Consider the following 26,163-nt stretch of genomic DNA (forward strand, 5'->3'; position numbering starts at 1 on the left):
ACAGCTTTCAGAAGTCTAGATGGAGAAGTTATCCTTTAAAATGTATACTGTGATTGTTTTCAAGACCATACTTTTAATATTTCTAGTTTTACTTTGTTGGAGAGCTTAAAATTAATAGTAAAACGAACGTTTATTTACACAGATTTTATGGTGTAGTAATGATAGAAAGAATTGAAGGGAAATTTTAGAAAACGTTTAATTCTTTGTATCACTGACACTTGTAAAACAATATTTTGTCAGATAAATATTGAAGTACCGTTGATGTTGGCAAGTGTTGTGATTGCTTTTATATTAATTTAAAATCTGTGTCACATTAAAGCCCAGGAACAAACTTTCTAAGCCATTTATGGATTGGGTTTTGAATATGCAAGTTTGTTAAACCATTGGGAATTAAAGATTCCAGCTGAACATCTCAAGTTTCTGAAACAATACATTTTCTCAGACTTCATGGAATTGTTCTGTGTCATTTACACTTGCTTGGCTCAGCAGGCCCAGCAATGAGGTATTTTTTATTTTATATTTGTTTTTGCAGGGATCTTAGCAACATCAATTGTGAAGAGCTTGGTCCATTGCCTCCTGGATGGGAGATCCGTAATACGGCAACAGGCAGAGTTTATTTTGTTGACCATAACAACAGAACAACACAATTTACAGATCCTCGGCTCTCCGCTAACTTGCATTTAGTTTTAAAGTAAGTTTTTGAAACAATACCTGTGAAAATGCGAGTCTGAACAAGAGAAGACTGATGATGCTTTTTGTAATAAATGTGATAGACCGCTGTCTTCAATTATAAATTACTTCTGTTGATCAAAATTTTATATAAGACTATGACAAGTTTTACTTTGGTATATGAGTATTTTAATCCCACTGTGCTTAATTAGCAACCTGTCCTGAAATGTCAGGAGAAGGGTATGTGTCAGAGACACACCTGAAGACACAGGCTGCTTTATGGGGTAGATGGATATGTATCCCTCCGAGTGTATCAGAAGTAGCTCCACGGTAGCTGAGTGCGCCCCAGAGCCTTTTGTGCTGCTAGTTTTGTGTTTTTTTAGCTTTGTCTTCTTTCCCATTTGCAGGATACAGTCTTTCATACAAGTCTTTGTGAATACACTCGGTGCACCTTGGATGTTTTTAATCAGCTTTATTGAAATGTAATTGACATTCAAAAACCTGTGTATAATTATTTATTTATTTATTTTAAAGATTTTATTTATTTTTAGAGAGAGGGGAAGGGAGGGAGAAAGAGGGAGAAACATTGATGCAAGAGAAAATCATCTATCAGTTGCCTCTCCCACGCCCCCAACTGGGGACCTGGGCCACAACCCGGGTGTGTGCCCTGACTGGGAATTGAACCCACGACCTTTTGGTTCGCAGACTGGTGCTTAGTCCACTGAGCCACACCATCCAAGGCATGTGCATATTTAAAATGTACAATTTAAGTTTTGACATATTATACACCCACAAAACCATCACCACAATGAAGATAGCAAACATGTCCATCATCCCAAAAGTTTTAAAGTGCCTCTCTGTAATTCCCCTTCCCGTCCCTTCCTGTGGGGCTCTCCCCTGGGTTCGTTTCCTAGGGCTGCTATAAAATGCCCCAATAGAAATTCATTCTCTCACAATTCTGCGGGCCACAGTTCAGACTCAGGTTGTCAGAAAGGCGTGGGCCCTTCTGGAGGCTCTGAAGGAGAATCTGTTCCTTGCCTCTCACCTAGCTTTTGGTGTTTCTGGGGATTTTGCTGTTCTTTGGCTCGTAGACATATCATCCCAGTCTTTGTTTTCACATGGCCTTTTGTGCTCTGTTTCCACCCAAGGAACTTAAGATACCAAATGTGTTATAGCTATCAATTCTCCGAGTCTCCAGACACCAACTGGGTGCTCAGCGATCGAGTTCAGTTGTGACATACCTTCAGTGAGTGCCAGACCCCACAGGTTAAGGGCTCAGTCCCTCAGAACTGTCCCTACTTCAGATGCCAGCTGCAAGTCCCAGTTCTTACCGACTGGCGATAAGTCGGGGAGTTCCCAGGACCCCCTCCTTGGGTTCAGTAATTTGCTAGCATGGCTCACTGAACCAGGGAAATACTTATTATCAGTTTATTGCAAGAGAGACAGCTGCCAGCGGTCTACGAGAGCTGCCCTTGCTGCACAGCCGTGCTAGCGCTTCTTATCTTACTGAGACATTCCAATAGGTGTGTAGTGGTTTCTCTCCTTACAGTTTAGATTTGTATTTCTCTCATGTCTGATGAGGTCGAACATCTTTTTCTGTGTTTTTTGCCATCTGTGTATTTTTGGTAAAATTTCTTGCCTCCTTTTTAAATACTGAGTTTTTTAAAAATTTGAATTCTGAGTTTCCTTTACATGTTTGCAATGCAATCCTATATCAGGTATATGCTTTGGAAAGATTTTTTCCTAGTCTGTGACTTGTGTTTCCATTTTCTTAATAGTGTCTTGAAGAGCTGTCTTTCAAAGAAAAGTTTTCTTTGAAATTTTGATGTTCAGTTATCAATTTGGTTTTTTTATGGATTATTCCTTTGGTGTGATAGCTAAGAAAGCTTTGCCTAACACAAGTCATAACGGTTTCTTTCTGTGTTTCAGAAGTTTTATGGCTTTTACATTGAGGTCTCTGATCCATTTTGAGTCAAATTTTTGTATCTGGTGTAAGATATACCCCAGTTCATTTTTTTTTTTTTGCATGGGGTAAATACAGTTGTTTAGGGAGTATCTTTCAGTATAGTCTATTTTGATTTTGTGTATATGTGTGTAAAAAACTCCATTATTATAAAGTTCGTGAGACTAAATAGTGATTTGCATTTTTCATCAAAGATAAATTTTCTCTTGATAGTTATATTTTAGATATAAAATTTGGTCTAGTACATAAGAACCACTCTATGTAAAATAAGTTTGGGTGGTTTTTCAGAGACCTGAAAGTCATTTTTGTTTATTTTATCATTACCCTTTACCTTTAGGTTAGGAGATTGTGCTCTTGTCTGTTGTGTGCAAAATTAAACTCCAACTGAATCAACAGCAAATCATCTGATTTTTAATTTCTTGACAACTTACTGAAATTAACTAGTTTGTTATTTCATGAGGTTCTTTAAAAATTTCTTAGATGCAACTAAAAATATTTTTGCTAGGGGAATCAAAATATCTCTAACTTTTTAAAAATTAATGTATTTTTGCTATATCTTGGAGATTATTTTTATGTAGTTGAGGGAAATCATATATGTGCAGTTAGAAGTCACTTTAGCACAGTGCGCGTACTTACTGCCACTGACTATACACTGAAAAATGGTTAGAATGGTAAATTTTATGTTATATATATTTTACCACAATAAAAAGAAAAGTAGTCACTCTCTTCAGCATTTAGACTTGTTTGTAAATGGCTCATTTCTCGGTGCCGGTCACTTCGTGTGACCTCCCACATTCCTGTGGTTGAGACGAGCGTGTGTAGGAGAAGGGGCTCCTGCCAGATGGCCAGTTCAAGCTGTTCGTCTCTTCCAGAGGGACAGACTGAGACAACAGGCACAGAGCTTGGCATAGGCCAGAATTTTAAAACAGGTGACAGTAAACTATGCAAAAGCAAGATGGAAATGGTATCTGAGGAATTTGTTCACAACAGCTGTAGAAAGCTTTATGGATAAAACTCCGTTTTCCAATTCTATAAACTCACATGGCTACTGAGAAAACAACTTTGGAACTAGTTTATCATTGTCAGAAGGACAAGCCAAGGGCACAGCCAGGCGTGGCAATGATATAGCTAGACTTGTTTTATAGCATAATGCTCTTTCAAGTGTATAATTGTAGTCTTTCCCATTTAAGTGTTTTAATAGTATTTTCATTTACTCCTAGTCGGCAGAACCAGTTGAAAGACCAACAGCAGCAGCAAGTGGTGTCCTTGTGCCCTGATGACACAGAGTGCCTGACAGTCCCGCGGTACAAGCGAGACTTGGTTCAGAAACTAAAAATTCTGCGGCAGGAACTCTCCCAGCAGCAGCCTCAGGCTGGCCATTGCCGCATCGAGGTTTCCAGGGAAGAGATTTTTGAGGTAAACTTACAAGTTCTTATTTTAAAATAGAGAAAAATTAAATTTCAGTGTGTTGCTCTCTGTTTTCCAAGAATATTTTTGGGACTTTTTAGAATGGGAGAGTTTTCATTAATTTCTTTTTTAATTGTGGGGACTAAAGGCAATAATATTGGAGAGATTTAATGTATAAGATAAGTATTTAAATGCGATGAAGAGTGTTTGGTAGACCAGTTGGTTCAGCTTGGTCTCTGCACTGCAAATATTTAATGTTAATGAGTTTTAAAAGACCACACATATTATCTACCTTACTTTCTGATTCTTTCAAAAGGTAAAGGACTCTTAAATAAAAAAATCATTTTGTTTAATTACTGTTGGACTACTTTCTTAATATATTGAAAATCTTCCTTTCTAATATTTTCTTTTATCTTTGGATTTTGTAGCCCTGATATCAACTTTGGAGTTCTTCCATAATTAGTGGCAGAGTTCCAATGCAGGGGTTTCCCACTCATTAGTGGATTCCTGGGCAAGATGTTTGGAGACTTGATTATTATTTTCCTAAAGGATGAACTTTTTTCTCTCAGAACAGTTCTGGCCTTGTCTGTAGCCAGTCATTTGTATTTTAAAATAATATAACATTGTCTATTTAATGAGAAGAACACTAATGATTACTTATGTTCTTTTGGAAATTTCTTTTTCTTACCTTTATTTTCTACTGGTGCTGATGACCTAGAATTAGGTCAGCCATCTTTAAAGAGTTTGGTACTTATGTCAAATTCTGTTTTTAATATGAGTGGAATCATTAGTATGGTTCATAGAACTTAAATATGGAGTTTTGCAGCCCTGGCTAGGTAGGTAGCTCAGTTTTTTTAGAGTGTTGTCCTGATGTGCCAAGGTTGCGGGTTCAGTCTCTGGTTGGGGCTTATACAAGAAGCAACGAATGAATGCATAAATAAGTGGAACAACAAGTTGATGTCTCCCCCCTCCCACCTCCCTTTTTCCTCCCTTCCCCTTCACCTCTCTCTCTTTCTCTCCCCCTTCCTCACTTCCTCTCTCTTTTAAAAAACAATAAGTAAAATTCAAATATTGAATTTTGCACTTAGTAGGCTTTTAGTATATTATTTATCAAGTGAATTTGTTTCAGTGGTATTAAGCTGTATTCATTTTGTTTTTAGAAGTTCCAAGAGGTTTCAAATACTTGGAGTTTATTCATTGATTTGATTGTTGAATTTCACCTTATTTTAATAAACATGTTTTGTATATGGAAGAGAGAGTTTAAATAATAGGTTAAAAGCACCTAGTAATTACAGTATGTTAACTTTTTTTTCAGGAGTCATATCGACAGGTCATGAAAATGAGACCAAAAGATCTCTGGAAGCGATTAATGATAAAGTTCCGTGGAGAAGAAGGTCTTGACTACGGAGGGGTTGCCAGGTAAAGACTTGCTCATCAGGAAATAACATATGACTCCTTATATTTGCAAATTTAAGATACTCCCTGTGGTGTAACCTTCTCTTGATATTTTTTCTAGTATTATATTCCCTAATATTTGCAATAGGAGGATATTCTAATGGATGTATTTATAATGAGGTTAGGATAGTACTGCTACCAGAAGCAGTGGAGACCTCCCTAATGGATCATGTAGCCCAATGAAACTTTCTCTGAAAACTAGCTGCAATCCTACATGGACTGTTGGTAGACCTGCAGGCCCTATATTTTCTTCATCTCTCTTGTTCACTACATGTTATTCCCTCTGCTTTATATTATCAGGAACAATTTTGAGGCTTTAATGATGTACTCTAAACGGGATACTGTTTTCCCTTTGCTTCCATTGCCATGCTTTTTAACCTTGTTAAAGGAATGTGTGTGTGTGTGTGTGTGAGAGAGAGAGATCAATGGTCCTTATGTTCTATTCATACGTAAAGTACTTTTTTCCAGGTGTGAAAATTCACTTTATGTGACTGTATCAGAAACATTATAGCTCTGTATTGAAACATTCTAAGGACCATTATGATAATTCTACTTTCCCTAATCTAAATCCAGCCTTAATAAAATTTTATTTCCACAAAGTCCCATAATTGTTACGTAACATTACTAGTTTTCATCTGTAGACTTATTTTCATTCTGCGACCTTTTTATCTGCAAATGGATAGTTTTCTTCAGTTTGGATTTTAGAACTGATCACTTGTACATCATACTTAGTACTTTCTGTGGAATTCTTATGATTTATTCATAACAATTCTAATGATTTATTCATAAGTCGATTTTGAATGCTTATTGAGGAAGCTTGTTAATTATCTGCTGATGGAATCTAAATGATATAATTATATTGATAGGCCAAATAGGTTTTTTTCATTGCTTATTTCTTTTTTGCAAAACAGAATTTTATTTATTTATTTTTAGAGAGAGGGGAAGTGAGGGAGAAAAGAGGGAGAAACATCGATTGGTTGCCTCTTGTGTGCGCTCCAATGGGGGATCAAACCCACAACCCAGTCATATGCCCTGACTGGGAGTTGAACAGGTGACCTTTTGCTTTGCTGGATGACGCCCAACCAACTGAGCCACACTGGTCAGGGCTGTCATTTATTTCTTAACCTCACTACTCTCAGGGTTTGGGCAGACTAAAAGGGAGCAGCAGTGAGCTGTGTTTTCTGATCTCTTCTCTGTAGTAGAACCGAAAAGCAGTAGGGTTCTGCTTTGAGGTGTGTTCTAAATACTTGGTGAAACAAAACTAAATTTTGGATTTTCTTAAAAAAAAAAAAAAAAGACATATACATTTATAAAAAGCATATAAGACATGTCAGGTGAGTGTTAAATGTGTTGGGGAAGTTACTTACATTGAAGACCTCACTTGTTTTTAATCTCTAGAGTTTTTCAACTATTACATAGATGGTAGTGATTTGAGCTAGATTCCATAACATTATAGAACTTAAACACATTTCTTTAACTTCTTGTTAAAAGTATTTACTGTATTTCCTAAAAAAAAATATTATTCAATGTGTTTAATCCACAAATAACATATCATTTAAATACCTTTCCTAGCTGAGGAATGACAAGAATTGAGATTAGAACTACATCTCTTTAAGTCCTAGGCTAGTGATTGTACGAGGGGGACCCAAAAAATCCCAGAATTATCTTCTGGAGGGCGGGCCCCTTGTAGTACAGGCTTCCCCTGCTGTGTTAGTGTTCTAGGTGCCCACCTGTATCAGTGTACCAGCTGGTGGTGGTGTGACAGGCTGCACTCAGCTTCAGTGAAGTTTTTTTTAAAGACTCTTTCTGTGTGTTTGCCCATTTCATGACGGGTGATTTGTGAGTGCACCTGCCCACACCATCCTGAGTGTTCAGCAGCTTTGGACCAAAACCGGCACGACCCCCATACCCCACCCTTCCTATTCACTCGATCTCACCCCGAGAGCCTTATTTTGTTTCCCTGGATGAAAAAAGTCCTCAAAGGGAAACATTTTGCTGATGTGGAAGAGGTGAAACAAAAAAACAGCAGCAGCACTAAAAGACATTAAAATTGACAAGTTCAAAAACTTTTGAGAAGTGGAAAAAGTGTCTTAATAGGTGTGTTACAGCAAATGGAGAATACTTTGAAGGTGACTAAAGTTTAAACATGTAAGAATAAATACACAAATTTTTATAAGTAAATTCCAATTTGGGGTCCCCCCCTTCATATTTCATTTTCCTCAAGATGAATAAGTTATCTTCCATATTTTGAAAAATATGAATGATCTAATAGATTTAAGGTGATAGTACTATTATGAGGTTTTATAAATATCAATGTATGCTTGAAACTGAGAAGTGATATAGAACACACCGAAAAATACAGGCTAAGGCAAGCATGTATTTTTTGGTATATTCTATACCACTTCTCGGTTTCAAGTGACCACTTACAATTTTATCATGGTATGTTTTAGGGTTTACACAAGAAAGATGATGAAATGGATAATGACATTTTCTCACTACAATACCAATAACAGAACACACCCTGTCCCAAAGTGAGAGTAATGGTGCATTATATTATATGTATTTATTATATGTATCTATGTTGACTAGTACAAATCTTCCATGATAGGGACAGACTAGGATAGTGTAGATCACCTGGATATTTTGAATCATATCTTTCCTTTTATTTTATATTTTATCATGGATTACAAATTTTTTAGCAGTGAAAAGGAGAAGACCACTGGGATGCATCATGTAATTAGTAGTTGGTACTTTGGGGTAATACCTTATACTCTCTGCTGCTAATAAATTGCCCCAAATGAGTGAGAAGTGACTGCATAACAAAACAAAGAGTTTTCATTTGCTTTTTGGGCATGGTAGATTTTTCCAATGTGATCTTATATAACCAGTGTTTTCTTTTATTTAGTTATTTGCCTAAATGATTAATAGCATTTTAATAATAAAATACTCATTAACAAAAAATTCCTTTGTCCTATCTTGTTTTCTAGGGAGTGGTTATATCTCTTGTCACATGAAATGCTGAATCCATACTATGGCCTCTTCCAATATTCACGAGATGATATCTATACATTGCAGATCAATCCTGATTCTGCAGTTAACCCGGTATGATTGGTTGTTCTGATCATATGAATTAACTTGTGACGTACAATACTTTTCGTCTTTAAATGCCATGTCGTTTATGACATAGGGTTACTCTCCTTGTCCTAGTGTCAAACTTTAACTTAGCAGTTCCTCTTTTAGAAAATATTCTCAAGTAAACAATTGTGAATATATTCAACAGTTTGGGCACAGGAATGTTTACTGCATCATTGTTTATAGTAGCCCCAGTCAGAAACAGCATCGTTGATTAAATTATGACATGAAGCAGAATGACATTAATGACTACAAACATAGTTTCTGGAATTAGGCATGACATCATATCCTGGCCCCATTACTTAATAGCTTTGTGACTTGGGGCAAATTCATTGACCTGAGCCTCAGTTTGATCATTGCTGATAATAATAAATAGAGCTTGTACCTTAGACAAGGGTTGTGACAGTTCCATGGGCCCCTGCCCATTAAGTATTCAGCATAGTGCTACACATTGTTAACCCTATTATTAGGCACTCAGTGGAAGTTAGCAGCTGCTACTTATTTGTTGTTTTATATTATTTGTATTGCCTTTCTATACAAGGGCATATTACATTATTATATAGCCACTAAAATGACATCAGAGAATAATAGTTAATGACATGTCATGATGGTGTTTGTGATGTATTAAGTGAAAAGGTTACAAAATAGTATGATACAACTTTGGTAAATATCTGTATGTGTAAACATTGAAAGGCTCCATCTATACTATAATACTACTGTATTTTGCTTGTGTATATTTTCTAAATATTTGTAGTGAACACAGGTATTACTTTTTACAAAGAAAGAAAAAAAAAGTTTTTAAGGTAAGAGGGAGGTTTAAGATAACTTACTAAATAGAGAAGTAAAAGACATTTAAAATACAGATAACTAACAAAACAACTTATCAGGAAAGACCAAATATATCCAAATATGGTAGGAATGTTAGAATCATTGCAGGGAATCATTTATCAAGGGAAGATTTTTAGGTGAAGATTCTGCTTGGGGAGCTCATTACTGCCACTGTGGTAGTAATAGTGACCCTGTGCCAGGTTCGTGCAGTGGCCTTCGTCATCTCATTTTACTCCTCACAAAGATCCTTTCTAGATACTATTATTACCCTTATTATTTCAGATGGGGAAAATGAGTTCTGTAGGAGTTAAGTAATTTGGGCAGAATCAGGACTCTAGTCCAGGTTAGACATGAAATCTGTGGCCTTAAACTTGTGATGTTTTGAATTTCAGTTTCTGGTTAGGTCAGGGAAATAGGGAGGTTCAGGACTGAAAGCTTTTTTCCATGACAGAGCCAGGGTTGTAAGGGCTCAGCAAGATATGAGAGGAAGAGAGCAGGATCTAGGAGGGGTTTAATGGAGCTGCCGTGGGTCTGTTGTCTGGATTTAATTTCTGGAGATGAATTTATAAAGTGACTGTGCCCTTTGAGAGAGGCATTGGCTCTGGTATAATATTTTATAACAATGTGGAGCATCTTGAGCATGCCCAGTAGAAACTCTCCCTAGTGATTATTGAGCTTTGATATGATAGCCTATTCCATCTAAATAGTTATAAATTAGAGAAGTTAATACTTAATGTAAAAAGATTAATGTTGCTTAAATATTTAATTTTTATTAAAAATGTCCTGGATAGTGTCTAACTTGAGTACTTATATAATCTCTCTTCAATTTCAGGAACACTTATCGTATTTCCACTTTGTTGGACGAATAATGGGAATGGCTGTGTTTCATGGACATTATATCGATGGTGGTTTCACATTGCCTTTTTATAAACAGTTGCTTGGGAAGTCAATTACATTGGATGACATGGAGTTAGTTGATCCAGATCTTCATAACAGTTTAGTGTGGATACTGTATGTATTGAGTCTTGTATCTGTTTTTTGTAGTTAGAATCTGAGCTTTTGAAAAAGATCCTGTTTCAATGGATGTACTTCTTTAAAGTTTAAAAACCACACAGAAAATATTTCAAAACTAAGTGATTATTTGAGTGATAGGACCACATTAGACTTTTTCCTCTTCCTACTGCTTTCCTGTGTTATTTCAAATTCCTAAAAGTTAGTGAATGATAGTACTTTAAAAAAAGAAAAAAATGTATTCTATTTTAAAAAGTACTGTATGTGATTTTATTGATGTGATGCAAGTTTGATTACAATCCTGCATGTGTTAAAATAGCAAATTCCTGGGGATGCGGTGATTGTTGAAACCACATTTTTAAAAGGGTACCTGTGGAGAGTTGGGAAGATGGCGGATGAGTGAGGAGAGGTTGCCCTTGCTTGCTCCTGAGACTGGTCTATAGTTTTAGCTAAATGTGGACAGAGCATCTGTTAACATCTGGATACTGGCGGGAGTTAAACCTTGGCGCTGCTGGCGGCGGAGGAGGCCGCCTCTGAGCAACCCGTCTGGTGAGGTTCGAGGAGGGGACATGGGAGAGGTGCAAGTTCTGGCTGGCCTGGCTCCCTGGGTAGTGGTCGGCAGAGCACAAAGTTGTCTCAATGCCCCTGGGTCTTCCCTGAGAGCAGTCGGAGGTGAAGATCCAGGCTGTGCCCGCTGGCAGAACCAGAAGTTGGCCAGCTGGCATCTCGCTCTGGGATATTGGGAGCAACATTATTTTTTAAATAATTTGATTGTCTCTTGTGGATCGGGGAGGAAAGGCTAGGGGTGGGGCAAGATCCTTGAGGAGCGCACATGCAGGAGCCCACTCGGAGGGGTGTGCTTGGCCCCCCACCCACAGCCCACCATGCGCAGGGAAACGCCCCTGGCCAGCCCACCCGCTGGAGCAGGGGAACAATACCCAGCCCCTCACGCACAAGCCAGCCAGTGCAGGGGAACGCCCCTGGCCCACCTACCTGCCGTAGCGAGGGAATGTCCCCCACCCCTCCACCCCCATCAGCGCGGCAGAATACCTCCGGCCCGCCCACCCACCAGCACAGAGGGACGCTACTGGCTCATGCGCATGCCAGCCAGTGTGGGGTAACGCCCCTGGCCTGCTCACATGCCGTGGCAAGGGACCGCCCACCCCCGTCAGGCGGCAGAACGCCCCCGGCCCGCCCACCACCGGAGCAAGGGAACGCTACTGGCTCGTGCGCAAGCCAGCCGGCGCGAGTTAACGCCCCCGGCTTGCCCATATGCCGTGGCAAGGGGCCGCCCTTAGCCCGCCCACCCGCCAGAGCAGGGGAACGCTACTGGCTCGTGCACATGCCAGCCAGCGCGAGTTAACACCCCCGACCTGCCCACTTGCCATGGCAAGGGGCCGCCCACGCGCCGGAGCAGGGGAACGCTACTGGCTGGTGCGCACGCCAGCCAGCGTGGGGTAACGCCCCCGGCCTGCCCACCTGCCATGGCAAGGGTACGCCACCGGCCCGCCCACCACTGGAGCAGGGGAACGTTACTGGCCCATGCGCACGCCAGCCAGCGCGGGAGAACGCCCCCGGCCCGCCCACCCTCCAGAGCAGGGGAACGCTACTGGCCCATGCGCACGCCAGCCAGCGCGGGGTAACGCCCCTGGCCTGTCCACCTGCCGTGGCAAGGGAACGCCCCCCCCCAACCTGCCCCCTCGTCAGGGCGGCAGAATGCCCCCCGGCCTGCTCACCTGCCGTGGCAAGGGAACGCCCCCTGTCAGGGCGGCAGAACGCCCCCGGCCCCCCCACCCGCCGGAGCAGGGGAACGCTACTGGCCCAGGCGCACGCCAGCCAGCGCGGGGTAACGCCCCTGGCCTACCCACCTGCCGTGGCAAGGGAACGCCCTCTGTCAGAACGGCAGAATGCCCCAGGCCCGCCCACTGCCGTGGCAAGGGAACGCCCCCCCATCACCCGCCCCCTCGTCAGGGCGGCAGAATGCCCCCGGCCCGCCCACTGCCGTGGCAAGGGAACGCCCTCTGTCAGAACGGCAGAACGCCCCCGGCCCGCCCACTGACGTGGCAAGGGAACGGCCCCTGTCAGCGCGGCAGAACGCCCCCGGCCTGCCCACTGCCGTGGCAAGGGAACGGCCCCTGTCAGCGCGGCAGAACGCCCCCGGCCTGCCCACTGCCGTGGCAAGGGAACGGCCCCTGTCAGCGCGGCAGAACGCCCCCAGCCCCCCCACCCGCCAGAGCAGGGGAACGCTACTGGCCCAGGCGCACGCCAGCCCCCACAGGGGAGTGCCTCCGGCCAGAACACCCGCTGGGGCAGGGGAATGCCCCGTTAGCGCAGCCGGCCTCCCTGCCGGCACGGCAGAAGACCCCCATCCTGCTCACCCGCCCGAGTAGGGGAAAGCTACTGACCTGCGCACGCCAGCCAGCGCAGGGGAATGCCCCTGGCCTGCCCACCCGCCGGGGCAGGGGAACGCGCCTGTCAGCGCGGCCTGCCAGCGGGCGCGGCGGAACACCCGCCGGGGCAGGGGAACGTCCCCGTCAGCGCAGCCTCCTGGCTGGCGAACCATAATGCCCCTGGCCCGCCCACCCGCCGCAGCAGGGGACACTACTGGCCCTCTCGCCGGCCAGCCAGCGCAGGGGAACGCCCCCAGCCTGACCGCCTACTGGCGCAGGGGGACGCCTCCATCAATGTGGCCCACCTATCAGTGGGGTGGAACACACCCGGCCCGCCCACCTGCCAGCGCAGGGAAACGTCCTTTGGCCCGCCTGCGGGCTGGCGCAACACAAGCACACTTGCCGCGCTGGACCTGGGCTGCAGCCAAAAGAGGGCGAAATGAACTAGAAGAACTTTGGAAAACTTTGGACAATGGTTCTGAAGGAAAAGCTAGGGGAGAAGCAGGCCAGATCCCAGGGCAGACTCAACCTCAGTGCTACAGGAGAAATCTCATAATCAAATCACTCCCCTCCAAGAGGCATTAGCCAGAGGCAGCTCAACAACTGTCAGAAGTGGGCAGAGTGACTCTCAGTCAGCTAATTTACGGGAAGGACCCACCAAAGAGTAACACAACAACAGAAAACAAAATAACTTGAGCATCCAAATGAAAGGTATAAAGGGCATCCCAAGAGCGTCAAGTTAAGGCAATCAAGGAGACTGCACCAGTGAATCATACAGATTCCTACCACAAAAGGTCACACCACTAAGGCAGAAAATAAAAGCAGATCAATTTAAGAAGCAGAAACAAACAAGAACAACTACCCAAAGAGGGGAGGTGGAACAACACTCCACGAAACAGAAACAACACCCCACCAAAAGGAAAGGAGGAATTCCCAGAAGAAGGGATAGGTGAAATAGAGTCAAGGAAACTATCAGACATGGAATTCAAAACAATTGTAATGAGGAAGCTCAATGAACTCAACAAACTCAAAGAAAACTACAACGAACTCCAGGGGAACTACAAAGAACTCCAGGGAAACTACAAAGAACTCCAGGAAAGCTACAAGGAACTTAAAACTACACCAGTATGAAAAAGGACATAGAGACTATCAATAAGAACCAGAAAGAAATGGAGAATACAATTTCTGAACTGAAGAATGCAGTAGAAGCAATCAAAAGCAGGCTAACTGAAACAGAGGATCAGATCAGTGAGTTAGAGGACGACGTAGAAAAAAATTCCCAGACAACGCAACAAAATGAAAAAAGACTTAAAAAGAATGAAGAGGGTTTAAGAGAACTGCAGGAAAACATGAAACAAAACAATATCCATATCATATGGATACCAGAAAGAGAAGAAGAGGAGCAAGGAATAGAAAACCTGGTTGAAAAAGTAATGACAGAAAACTTCCCTAATGTGATGAGAGAAAAAGTCATGCAAGACCAGGAAGCACAGAGGGTCCCAATAAAGATGAACCCAAGAAGGCCCACTCCAAGGCACATCATAATTAAAATGGCAACATTTGAAGACAAAGAGAATACTAAAGGCAGTAAGAGAAAAACAGCAAATAACATAAAAGGGAGCTCTGATAAGGCTATCAACTGATTTCTCAACAGAAACAATACAAGCTAGAAGGGATTGGTATAAAATATTTCAAGCAATGAAAAACAAAGGCCTACAACCAAGACTACTCTACCCAGCAAGGCTCTCTTTCAAAATGGAAGGTGAAATAAGGAGTTTCCCATACAAAGGAAGACTAGAATAATACATCTCCACCAAACCAGCATTGCAAGAGATGCTAAAGGAATACTTTAAGAAAAAGAAGAAAAAGAGAGAGGGATAGGAACATAGGTACAAAGGGAAGTGAATAAATACCTGTCAATAATAACCTTAAATGTAAATGGATTAAATGCTTCTATCAAAAGACATAGGGTAGCGGAGTGGATACGAAAACATGACCCACATATATACTGTCTACAAGAGACACACCTCAAAACAAAAGATCTACACAGACTGAAAGTAGATGGATAGAAGAAAGTATTCCAAGCAAATGGACATGAAAAAAAAGCTGGGGTAGCAATACTTATATCAGACAAAACAGATTTCACAGCAAAGGCCATAAAAAGAGACAAAGAAGGACGTTTCATAATACTTAAGGGAAAAATCCATCAAGAAGATATAGCCCTGGTAAACATATATGCACCGAACATAGGAGCAGTCAAATATATAAGGAAAATCTTGGAAGACTACAAGAAGGATAGCAATAACAACTCACGCATAGTAGGGGACTTTAACACCCCATTGTCAACAATGGACAGATCTTCAGAGCAAAGAAACACTGAGGATATTGAAGCACTGAACAACACTCTAGATCAAATGGACTTAATTGATATGTATAGAACTTTTCACCCCAAAGAAGCAAAATATACATTCTTTTCAAGTGCACATGGAACATTTTCAAAGATAGACCACATGATAGGACACAAAACAAGCCTCAACAAATTCAAGAAAACTGAAATTATATCAATCATCTTCTCAGATCACAATGCCTTGAAACTGGAAATCAACCTCAAGGAAAAAAACTCAAAGACATCCAAACTCATGGAGAATGAATAACATGATATTAAACAATGAATGGGTTAACAATGACATCAAGGAAGAAATCAAGAAGATTCTGGAAACAAATCATAATGAACACACAACAGCCCAAAACCTATGGGACACAGCGAAAGCAGTCCTGAGAGGAAAGTTCATAGCAATACAGGCCTACCTAAAAAGGATAAAAGAATCTCAAATAAAAAAATCTAACCCAAAGCTACAAGAACTAGAAAAACAACAACAAACAAAGCCCAGAGTGAGTAGAAGGAAGGAAATCATCAAGATCAGAGCAGAATTAGATGACATAGAGACTAAACAAACAGTTCAAAAGATCAATCAAACTAGGAGCTGGTTCTTTGAAAAGAAAAACAAAATTGACAAGCCTTTAGCCAGGCCCACCAAGAAAAAAAGAGAGTAACCAAATAAACAAAATCAGAAATGAAAGGAGAAATCACAACTGATATCACAGAAATACAAAGGATTGTAAGAAATTACTACAAACAACTGAATGGTAAGAAACTTGACAACCTAGGTGAAATGGACAAATTTTTAGAAACATATAATCTTCCAAAACTGAATCAAGAAGAAGCAGAAAGCCTGAACAGACTGATAACAAAGAGTGAAATTGAAGCAGTGATCAAAAAACTCCTGGCACACAAAAGCCCTGGACCAGATGACTTCACAGGCAAATTTTGCAAAACATTTAGGGAAGAACAAACACCAACCCTTCTCAAACTATTCCAAAAAATCCAAGAAGGGGGAAGACTCCCAAACTCTTTCTATAAAGCTAGTATGTACTGGCATAAGAACAGACGTATAGCTAAATGGAACAGAATAGAGAGCCCAGAAATAAACCCAGGTCTGTATGGTCAACTAATATTTGACAAAGGAAAGGAAAATAAAATGGAGTGAGAAGAGCCTCTTCAACAAATGGTGCTGGGAGAACTGGACAAGGACATGCAAAAAAAGAAACTAGACTCCAACTTACACCATACACAAGAATAAACTCAAGGCGGATCAAAGACTTAAATGTAAGCCATGATGCCATAAAAGTTGTAGAGGAAAACATAGGCAGGAAAATTTCAGATATCCCACGTAGCAATATTTTCACCAGTATATCTCCTAAAGCAAGGGAAATAAAGGAAAGAATAAACAAATGGGACTATATCAAACTAAAGAGTTTCTGCTCAGCAAAAGAAAACATCAGCAAGATGAAAAGGGACCCAACCATATAGGAAAACACTTGCCAGTGATATCTCAGACAAGGGATTGATCTCCAAAATATGTGAAGAACTTATACATCTCAACACCAAGAAGACAGACAACCCAATTAAAAAATGGGCAAAGGAACTGAACAAACACTTCTCCAAGGAGGATACACAGAGGGTCCATAGACACATGAAAGAATGTTCAACATTACTAGCCATCAGAGAGATGCAAATAAAAACCACAATGAGATACCACTTTACACCAGTCAGGATGGCCATCATCAACAAATCAACAAACAACAGGTGCTGGTGAGGATGCGGAGAAACGGGAACCCTAGTGCACTGTTGGTGGGAATGCAGACTGGTGCAGCCACTATGGAAAACAGTATGGGATTTCCTCAAAAAACTAAAAATGGAACTGCCTTTTGAACCAGCGATTCCATTGCTTGGATTATACCTGAAGAATCCTGAAACCCCAATTCAAAAGAACCTGTGCACCCCTATGTTCATAGCAGCACTATTTACAATACCCAAGTGCTAAAAACAGCCTAAGTGCCCACCTGTAGATGAGTGGATCAAAAAACTGCAGTACATTTACACAATGGAATACTATGCAGCAGACAGAAAGAAGGAAGTCCTGCCATTTGCGACAACATGAATGGAACTAGAGAGAATTATGCTTAGCGAAATAAGCCAGGCAACAAAAGACAAATACCATATGATATCACCTAACACAGGAAACTAATGAACAACACAAACAAATGAGCAGAATTGAACCAGAGGCATGTAAACAAGGAGCAGACTAACAGTTACCAGGGGGGCGGAGGGGAGGGAAAAAAGGGGGGTAAGTAGGGGAAGGGTTTAGTAAAGGAACTAGTATGAATGACCCATGGACATGGACAACGAGGTGGGGCTTGACTGTGGGAGGGTGTGGGTGGGGTGGTGGGGGAGTAATGGGGGGAAAAGTGAGACATGTAATAGAAAAACTATAAATAAATAAAAAAATTAGAATAAAAAAAGAATCTAAAAATAAATAAATAAATAAAACAAAAAGGGTACCTGTAAGAATCAGTTCTGTTTTGTGGGAGGGCATTAGTTTATGAAGATATATTGGCCATACTTATTTTGCCAACACATGAGTAGCTTTCTTGCTGGGGGTACTCAGGCATTTGGTTACTTGTGGGTGTGCAGATTCCAGTAGGGCCTCTTACCTGAAGGTTAAACATAACTGAAGTTTCCCTACAGTAAGCCTTGCTTGCTTTGGCCAGGGCTCTTTTTCTTATCAAGAAGTGAAATGTTTCCTGTGTTTATGACCGTTTCTCTGCCCAAGACCTGGGAGGTATGGTAGCTTAAGAATAATCAAAGGAATGTGATCTTATATTTGTCCTATCATAAAACTCTTTGTTTTATTTGTCTTACCAATGAATATATCTGTAGAGTCTGTATCTTAGATTTTCCAGTTAAGTATCTTTCCTTCTCTTTTCTTTCTAGTGAGAATGATATTACAGGTGTTTTGGATCATACCTTCTGTGTTGAACATAATGCATATGGGGAAATTATCCAGCATGAACTTAAACCAAATGGCAAGAGTATTCCTGTTACTGAAGAAAATAAAAAGGAATATGTCAGGTAAGCATTCTATGTTCTCGAGTCTGAGAATTGTTTGAATGTTCTAGAATAGCAGTATGGAAAAATTTTACATATCTAGGTGGTGTTACTTATTGCTACAAAATAGGCTTCTGCAGAATTTAGTGTCTTGAAAACAACTATCATTTTATTATTTTTCACAAAACCATGGGTCAGAAGTTTGGATAAACGACAGGGTGAGCACACCGCTCCTCTGGGTGGTGTCAGTTGGGGTTGACAGGTGGAGACAGCCTCTTCACTCAAATACTTGATGACCCCGCTGGAATGGCTCTGGCTGAGGGGCTGCTGGAACCGCTGCGGGGTCACTGTCTGGGGCCCGGTCCTCACTGTTTGCTGGGTTCCTTTGTCATTGCCACATGGTGTTGGAGGCCTCTTACTTTCCCCAGGGCCTCTCCCTCCCCAGCAAGGTAGACGGAATGGGGCAGCCGGTTTTCCAGAGCATAAGAGCAGTCGTTGTAGGGTCTTTCTAAGGCCTAAGTCTAGAAATGGCGGGTGTCACCTCTGTGCTGGATTCTTTCTGTTAAAGTGATTTACATGGCAACCCAGGCTCGCTGTGTGTGTGTTGGGGGGTGCGGTGGGGGGCACCGTACAAAGGCACAGATACCCAGAAGCACGGTGCATGGGCACGTGCACAGCGTGGCTGCCCTGACTGGCTGCACAGAAGCCCTTCTGTGCTGTATTCCTAGCACGTTGTGACTATGGGATAGATAATAAGGAGATGTTCTTCAAGTTTTATAAAAAAGCACCTGTTGGCTGAGGAATTTAAAAGTAGTAGGGCAGATCTTGGCTTACAGTAACTAAAGTTCTTCTAAACATAAAACTATGGTAGCCAAATTTAGGAGTTTGAACTTCACCATGTGTACACAAAAACATGCATGCTGTGCATGTTGTATACGATGTGTCCCCAAGTCTTACTGACTGCAGTTCTCCTACTTTACACGCGGGGCCCATCGGTCTCACAGACTGTTGCCGGGTGTGAGCACTGGGCTTTGTTGGAAAGTAGTTGATAATATCCACCAAAATGAAAATGCTAATTACCAAATCCACATATGTTTGATCATATGAAACCCCTGCTCTCTGTTCCTAGGCTCTATGTGAACTGGAGGTTTCTACGAGGCATCGAGGCACAATTCCTGGCCCTGCAGAAAGGCTTTAATGAAGTAATTCCACAGCATCTGCTGAAGACGTTCGATGAAAAGGAGTTAGAGGTCAGTATAATAATGCCATGCCATCATCTAGTGTAGCAGGGAAGGTTGGGAGTTTTCTGTGAGTTTTAGGGGAAAGTTGTATTTCTGGAGCTTTTGAAGTTTTATGGTGCAATACTCTGAGAATTCTTATTTGTAGGAAGTCTTTCATGCTTTGGAATTTCTGCAAGTGAGCAGTCTGTCTTGTATTGTGCACCTTTTATTTTTCCATATTATTATTTTTTGTTTTCAACAGATTTCATGTCTTATGCGTACCTTCTTCCAATTGTTTTCTATTGAAATTTGTTTGGAATAAAAGCCTAGGCTCAATTGATTTACACTAAGCTTTGCAAGAAAGTATTTGGTAAACAAGATCATAGAGGAAATAATTGCAACACTTAGGATAAACTGTATCTAAATATCCTCAGTCTCTTTGCAGACATTTGTTATTAATAGTAGCTGTAAAAAACAATTAACTTTTGTTTTCTTGTAATTCTGGTCCTTAAAGCACCGTAGTCTGGTTTTTAAAATTAAGACCTTTAACAAATACATCTGAATTTTCACTGAACTACTTTGTGAAGAAAATGAATGAATTTTATTCTGCCAGGGGTCCCAACTTCAACTAGTGGCTAGAGAACATAAGTATTCAAAGTCTACATGATCTTATTAACTTCAATGTCCTTTCTAACTAAATCTGGTAACAGGCCTGTTAGGAAACAAGTCTAAAAGATCAGTTTGACTCAGTACCATCCCCATTCCTTTTTGCGATTGAACTCTACTCAGTACTGAAATGATCAGGAGAAAGTAGTTAATAGGAGGAAGAAACCAGCAATGGCAATAGAGTTGAAATACAATGTATTTTTATTCATTGGCCTCATTATTACCATCCTCTGAAGAGAATGTAGGAGTTGCCTTCTGTGTTACGCATACTTTTGACATCCTATTTGGATAACAACCACTTCCCTCTTCCCTGTGACTGAGGTTCAGAAATCTTTTTAGAACACTGTGAAAGCCTTGTTGGAGATTTTTTTATTCAGTAAGGTTATGGTTTATTATATAGTTTCTGCTGCTAATGAAATTAAACTTTTTGGAAAAATACATATAATTTATTTTGGTGTCATATTGGGTTAACAGAACTATAAAATATAGGATTTGTAAGTTACATTATGTTTTACACCACACACTGTCCTAATTCACTGTTAGAAACACACTAGTTCAGTGACCTCGTTTGGGAGCCTAAGGACCCCTAGATATGAATAGCGTCAGGTGATTTTGGTGGAGTTCATCTGTGCTGAGCCCGCATCAGGATGCCAAGCAGAACTCTATGTCAGTGCACTCGTGTGTCTTGTACTTGGATGCAATTTTAAGATTGTCGAACAGGTTGCATCACTTACTCTACACATTTCTTGAGCTCCTGTGTGCTGCGGGTTGCTTTCACAGGATGCAGTGAAATAGAGTTATTGCCCTGTTACCACAGAGAAAAGAAACTGCTGGCCAAGGGAGGTGACCCGAATTGCTCAGAGTCCCAAAGCTACTAAGTGCTGAAATGAGAATAATGTGATGCAGGTCTTCAGAGTAAAGTGTATTTACTCTTGGAGTCTAGTTTCTGTTCATTAAAAGAAAATTAGAATTCTGTGAAATGACAGAGCGTTCAGCTGCTGTGTTCCGCACAGTGGCGGTTCTCAGACTCTGGGTAGGGCGCCCGAAAGGGAGCGAGTACCTGTGGAGCTTTTTAAAGTTCAGCTTCTTCGTATCGCCCCAGACGCACAGAATTAAAATCTCTGCGCTTAGGACCTGGTGTGTATATTTTGAAAAACTTTCAGGATGATTCTGCTGTGTACGGTTGATTAAGGACCACCACGTGACAGCCAACCCTGCAAATCTGAAGTTCTATTTTGAGGAATTTTTGGCTTAACTTGGGTTTCCATTGGCTCACGATTCGTGCAATATTTTAACAGCTCATTATTTGCGGACTTGGAAAGATAGATGTTAATGACTGGAAGGGAAACACCCGCTTAAAACACTGTACACCAGACAGCAATGTCGTCAAGTGGTTCTGGAAAGCTGTGGAGTTTTTCGATGAAGAGCGACGAGCACGGTTACTTCAGTTCGTGACAGGGTCGTCGAGAGTGCCTCTGCAGGGCTTCAAAGCTTTACAAGGTACCAGGGCCGGAGGGACAGACCGCGAGCCCCCGGACGGCCGGGGAGGGGCCGGTGCCTGTTCATACAGCTCGTTGACAACCGCGTACTTCCAAGCAGACTCGCTTCTCACCCTGTTTCTCATCTGGAACTCTCGCATCTTGATCCCTCCTTCTCCTTCCTTTTCTTTGTTCCCCTCCCAAGGGCCTTTCCTGCTGGGGTGTCTGTGGCTGTGGCGAGGGCCGCGTGGCGTGCCACAGGCCGGCTGTGGGGACGCTGCGCCTTTGCCGCTCCCCTGGCGCGTAGGTCCTGCTGCACACGCGTAAAGGGGAAGTCTGGCCACTTCCATCTTCACGTCTCAGCGTGGCGAACCGTTTAGCCACGCGGGATGCTGCTCCCTCTTTTTCTGTTCTTTTAACAGAAAGCGGCAGCGCGCGTCGTGGAAGCCATTTGTGTGGTCAGAGCACGTTAGTTCTCGCGTGGGCGTCCGACTGCTTATTTAGAATCATGGTCCATGTGAACGGGTTTTCTGGGGAATAGCTGTTTTATTTTTGGATAAGTTGGTAATATTGCTAATGATCGTGGGGCTTCGCTGCATGACAGTTGCTTCCTTTGCCTCTGAAGCTCTTTGTTTTCAAAGTTGCTGCTGCTGGTGAGGACTGAGGATATACAAAGCAAGGCTGGTACATAACCCAACCGTATTGCCCACAGCGCTGCGGTGAAAGCCCGTGGGGAGAGCTTACTTGGCGTCGGGCTGATAGTCCTGTTTGGAGAGCTCATCATTATCAGACTACCCATAAAGTGAGGTTGTATTTCTGCGTATGTGTGTTGAGGCTGGCTTCCGTTAACGGAAATCTATTCTGTAGACTGCTGGTCTTCTGCTGTCAGCCAAGTTTCAGGCATGAAACCTAAATTTGCATTTAGGCTATCATCTTTTTGGATGTGTGTATATTTAATCTTGGATTTGCCCATTTTCTTCTCATGCTTTTGGGACATCAATTTCCTAGAGAAGAAAGAAGTTGGCAAAGGATTTCAATCCAGAACTTTTCTCAAATTTGAAATGCTAGCATATTAAAGAATCCATCCTTACCCAAGGTCAATTCCAGCTTTCCAACCAAGGTTCTTTTCCTGGGAAAAGAATTGTTTTGGCAGCTTGTGTAGTCACCGGTGTTCCTCTGTTTCTAGAGCCTGTGGTTTATGTACCAGGTTTGCTCTGAGATGTCAGAGGCTGACACATGCCCTGTGGTGACCTGACCTACATGTGCTTCTTGGGCAGGTGCTGCAGGCCCCCGGCTCTTCACCATCCACCAGATCGATGCCTGCACGAACAACCTGCCCAAAGCGCACACGTGGTGAGTCATTCTTGTAGCTTCCCCCATATTCCATGCACATAGGTGTTAGTCTCAAACAGGTGACTTTTCATTGACTGTGCTTACTACAAAATGAGCCTTTAAAAGCAATGATAAACAACTCTTTAAGTGATTTAAAATTATTCTGAAATTGGTAGGAATACCTGAAAGTAGTTGTCTCTACTGCAGAGAAAGAGAACCTTATTCCTTTAATTCTCTGTGCAACACAAAGAGGGATGTGGCTGTGTGAGTATGCGCTTGCTAGGATGGCCTACTTATTATAAATGAACTGTGTAAAATCTGATTTGCTTATTTACAGCTTCAATCGAATAGACATTCCACCCTATGAAAGCTATGAAAAGTTATATGAAAAGCTGCTAACAGCCATCGAAGAAACATGTGGATTTGCTGTGGAATGACAAACTTCAAGGATTTGTCCAGGACTCTATTTATACCCCTGACAGCCTCCTTTCAGCAGAGTTTCCAGGAATGCTGAAATACAGGAAAATGCCCTCCCCCCTTAAATTCTAGGACACTGTGAGGGGAAAGGACAATTTTGAAATTCCTTTTCAAGGAAAAAAAAGAGGTCTTTATGCTTTGCCATGAGGCCGCATTCAGCTGCTATTTAAAATTAATATCTTGAACCTAAAGAATGCTGACTTTTCCTACATTTCCAGAGTTAGGCAGTATTCTACACTTAAAGACTACTACTATTTTTATAAAAGGTAACCTATTCAAATCGCTTCACAGATTTCAAGTCTCTGAAACATCAAGACAACTTCAGCAGTCGGTACAAGTCACATTTCATTTTGATTGAATACATGATTTTGAATAGCTCCTGTACTTGCTCTTTGTAAAAGAAAATGAAATAAAATTATTTTGAATTATTCTACCTTTGTAAACAATTGGCTAAAAAAATCATTATCTTTAACAAATCAAGCCATTTACACATTTAATTACATTTTTCTATAGCAAAGCTTTATATTTTAAAAGCATTATATGTTTCAACCTAGCCTAAGTGAGTCTTTTTTATATTTTTCAAGCACAAATTACCTGGAATACAGCTAATAATTTTGGTTGTCAGGTTCCTAATGCAACCATTTAGTCTAAATTTAGTATCTTATTTGCTACAATAAGATGCTTTCAGGGGCTACCCGTTTTTAAGAGACTTTAAAAAGCCCCAATTTTTTAATCTCGAATCAATATGACCAGGTGTTTTGGACTTACTTTTCACCTTAAATGAATATCCTGCATTTTTATAGCTTCTGAGATCATGTGGATGGGATGGGATTTTAACTCTTTTGCTGGGTCAACTTATCTTTAATATATATGATATTCTGTAAACCAAAGTCTCCTCTGACATACACCTAATTTATATTGTATTTTAATTAATGGTGTAAGTTTCTATCAAGTAAACCATCCTAAATCTTTGTTTAGCTGCTCATAATATTTTACTCAGTTAAAATGATGAAAAAGGAAAACATCTGCTCTAAAGATTATTTAGCAAACTTAGGAAACCTTGCTTTTACCTAACAAAAATGAACTGTGGGGGTGGTGGGGCAGGGAGTGTGATTACTAAAGAAACTGATTCCAACTAGATGGTATAAATTACTTTAAAACTCAAGAATGAATTTTGGAAATGAGGGAATCCCAGTTTCCTTGGTGTTGAAGATCAGCATCTGATTTTGAAATATCCAGATTTAGCTCTCAACGGGTGTGGCACATTGCGTGATCCAGAGGCAACCAAAATTCTGGAGTGAGGGATTGGAAAACTCTGAAATCATGGGTGGATTTTTAAATTCAACCATGAGAAAGCTGCACTATTTTTTTTATTTTATTTTAACATTGATGTGACATCAAGAATAGCAAATTGTGATGATAAAGCTTTGTTTAAATTTTGTGGCTTAATTATCAAGTGAATAATAGGCCTGTGCGTTCTTTTATTTGGTGGATTGGTTTTCAGTCTGTGTTCTTGGAGCCAAGGGGTCCTCAGAGGTGCCTCAGAATAAATGTTTTACGAGAGCAGGGACAGAGTGAAGGAGAGGACTAGTTGGTATTCAGCAGGACCCCCTAACTCCCACCCCCACCCCATTTACCCAGGGCAGCTCCAGCTTTTGTTTTGTCTCTTATATATTGGAATTCCAAGTAAGCATCCACGGGGGTGGGCAGGGGAAGGAGGTGGAGGATAAAAGAAGGGGACATTTGCCGCTTACTAAAAAAGTTCAGAACTACTTGTGTAGTTTCTAAGAATTTAAATTTGTTTCATTCAGCCTAATTTGACTGCTCCGTGCAAGCTAGTTATAGCCCTAACTGTGCAGTGGTAATGTGTTTTTGCTGACCTTTTTCTTCCCAAACACTTTGTGTTTTCCTACCGTATTCTTAGTAGTACTGAAGAATATCTTGAAATGCACAGAAAAGGGGTGCGTGCTATTTGATAGGCAGTTTGCAGCTCCCACGGCAGTACCTTACTGGCTGGCCGCAGGTCCTTCTCTCTCTCACGTGACAGCACTGGTGCAGTGCCATTGTGCCTGCCTGAGAAGCATTCAATGAAAGGTCAGCCCACGCACACTTGAGAAATTGAAACCGACGGCAGCACTGATGAAATGCTACTATCATAATGTACAATGTCAAGCAGGCAAATACCATCGCTTTCTGAGTGCCTTTTTAAACTTTATAAAAATGAGCTTTAAGAGAAATAAATTACCTACTAGTCTGTGGTATCACCAACATAATTTATAAAAACATGATGTTTAGATTTCGTTTTCAAAAGTATGTTACCTGATTACTTCCAAATAGGTGCTAAGCAAACAAAACCCCCCAGTGTGTCATTGAACTTGGACTTGCACCTCATGTTTAATGTGAATATTTATTTCCACACATCCCTCTTATCTGGGTTTTTTCCTAATCCTTCCTCTGGTTGTGTTATTTCAAATATGTGATGTTGCATATCCATACATTGCCTTTCCATCATGGATACCTAATTAAGAACAGTGGTTACTTTGTAGAGATCATATGCAGTACAGAGGTGAGTTTTATTTCAGAGGGTCTTATTTCTTGGTGTAAAGAGTTTTTAAATAGTGCTGTGTATAGTGTACATTTTGTTTTGCACATAGTTTGTTGCCCTGAATGGGTTTTATTTTTACCA

General features: G+C 41.3%; 1 protein-coding gene across 1 annotated transcript in view; it reads left to right on the forward strand.

Moving 5' to 3' along the window:
- Positions 1–23,908, forward strand: part of SMURF2 (SMAD specific E3 ubiquitin protein ligase 2) — a 90,503-nt gene extending 66,595 nt beyond the window's left edge. Inside the window, exons 10-19 of the mRNA XM_090290908.1 lie at positions 533–691; positions 3,853–4,048; positions 5,355–5,458; positions 8,482–8,596; positions 10,287–10,465; positions 18,191–18,328; positions 19,434–19,554; positions 21,489–21,690; positions 22,946–23,021; positions 23,338–23,908. Coding sequence (XP_090147034.1) covers positions 533–691; positions 3,853–4,048; positions 5,355–5,458; positions 8,482–8,596; positions 10,287–10,465; positions 18,191–18,328; positions 19,434–19,554; positions 21,489–21,690; positions 22,946–23,021; positions 23,338–23,437 — 1,390 coding nt within the window. The 3' untranslated portion in view covers positions 23,438–23,908. The remainder of the gene's footprint in view (positions 1–532; positions 692–3,852; positions 4,049–5,354; positions 5,459–8,481; positions 8,597–10,286; positions 10,466–18,190; positions 18,329–19,433; positions 19,555–21,488; positions 21,691–22,945; positions 23,022–23,337) is intronic.
- Positions 23,909–26,163: the final 2,255 nt, after the last annotated feature.

The sequence above is a fragment of the Furipterus horrens genome, unplaced genomic scaffold (genome assembly GCF_987537825.1).
Source record: "Furipterus horrens unplaced genomic scaffold, mFurHor1.1.pri manual_scaffold_11, whole genome shotgun sequence".
Lineage (NCBI taxonomy): Eukaryota > Metazoa > Chordata > Mammalia > Chiroptera > Furipteridae > Furipterus > Furipterus horrens.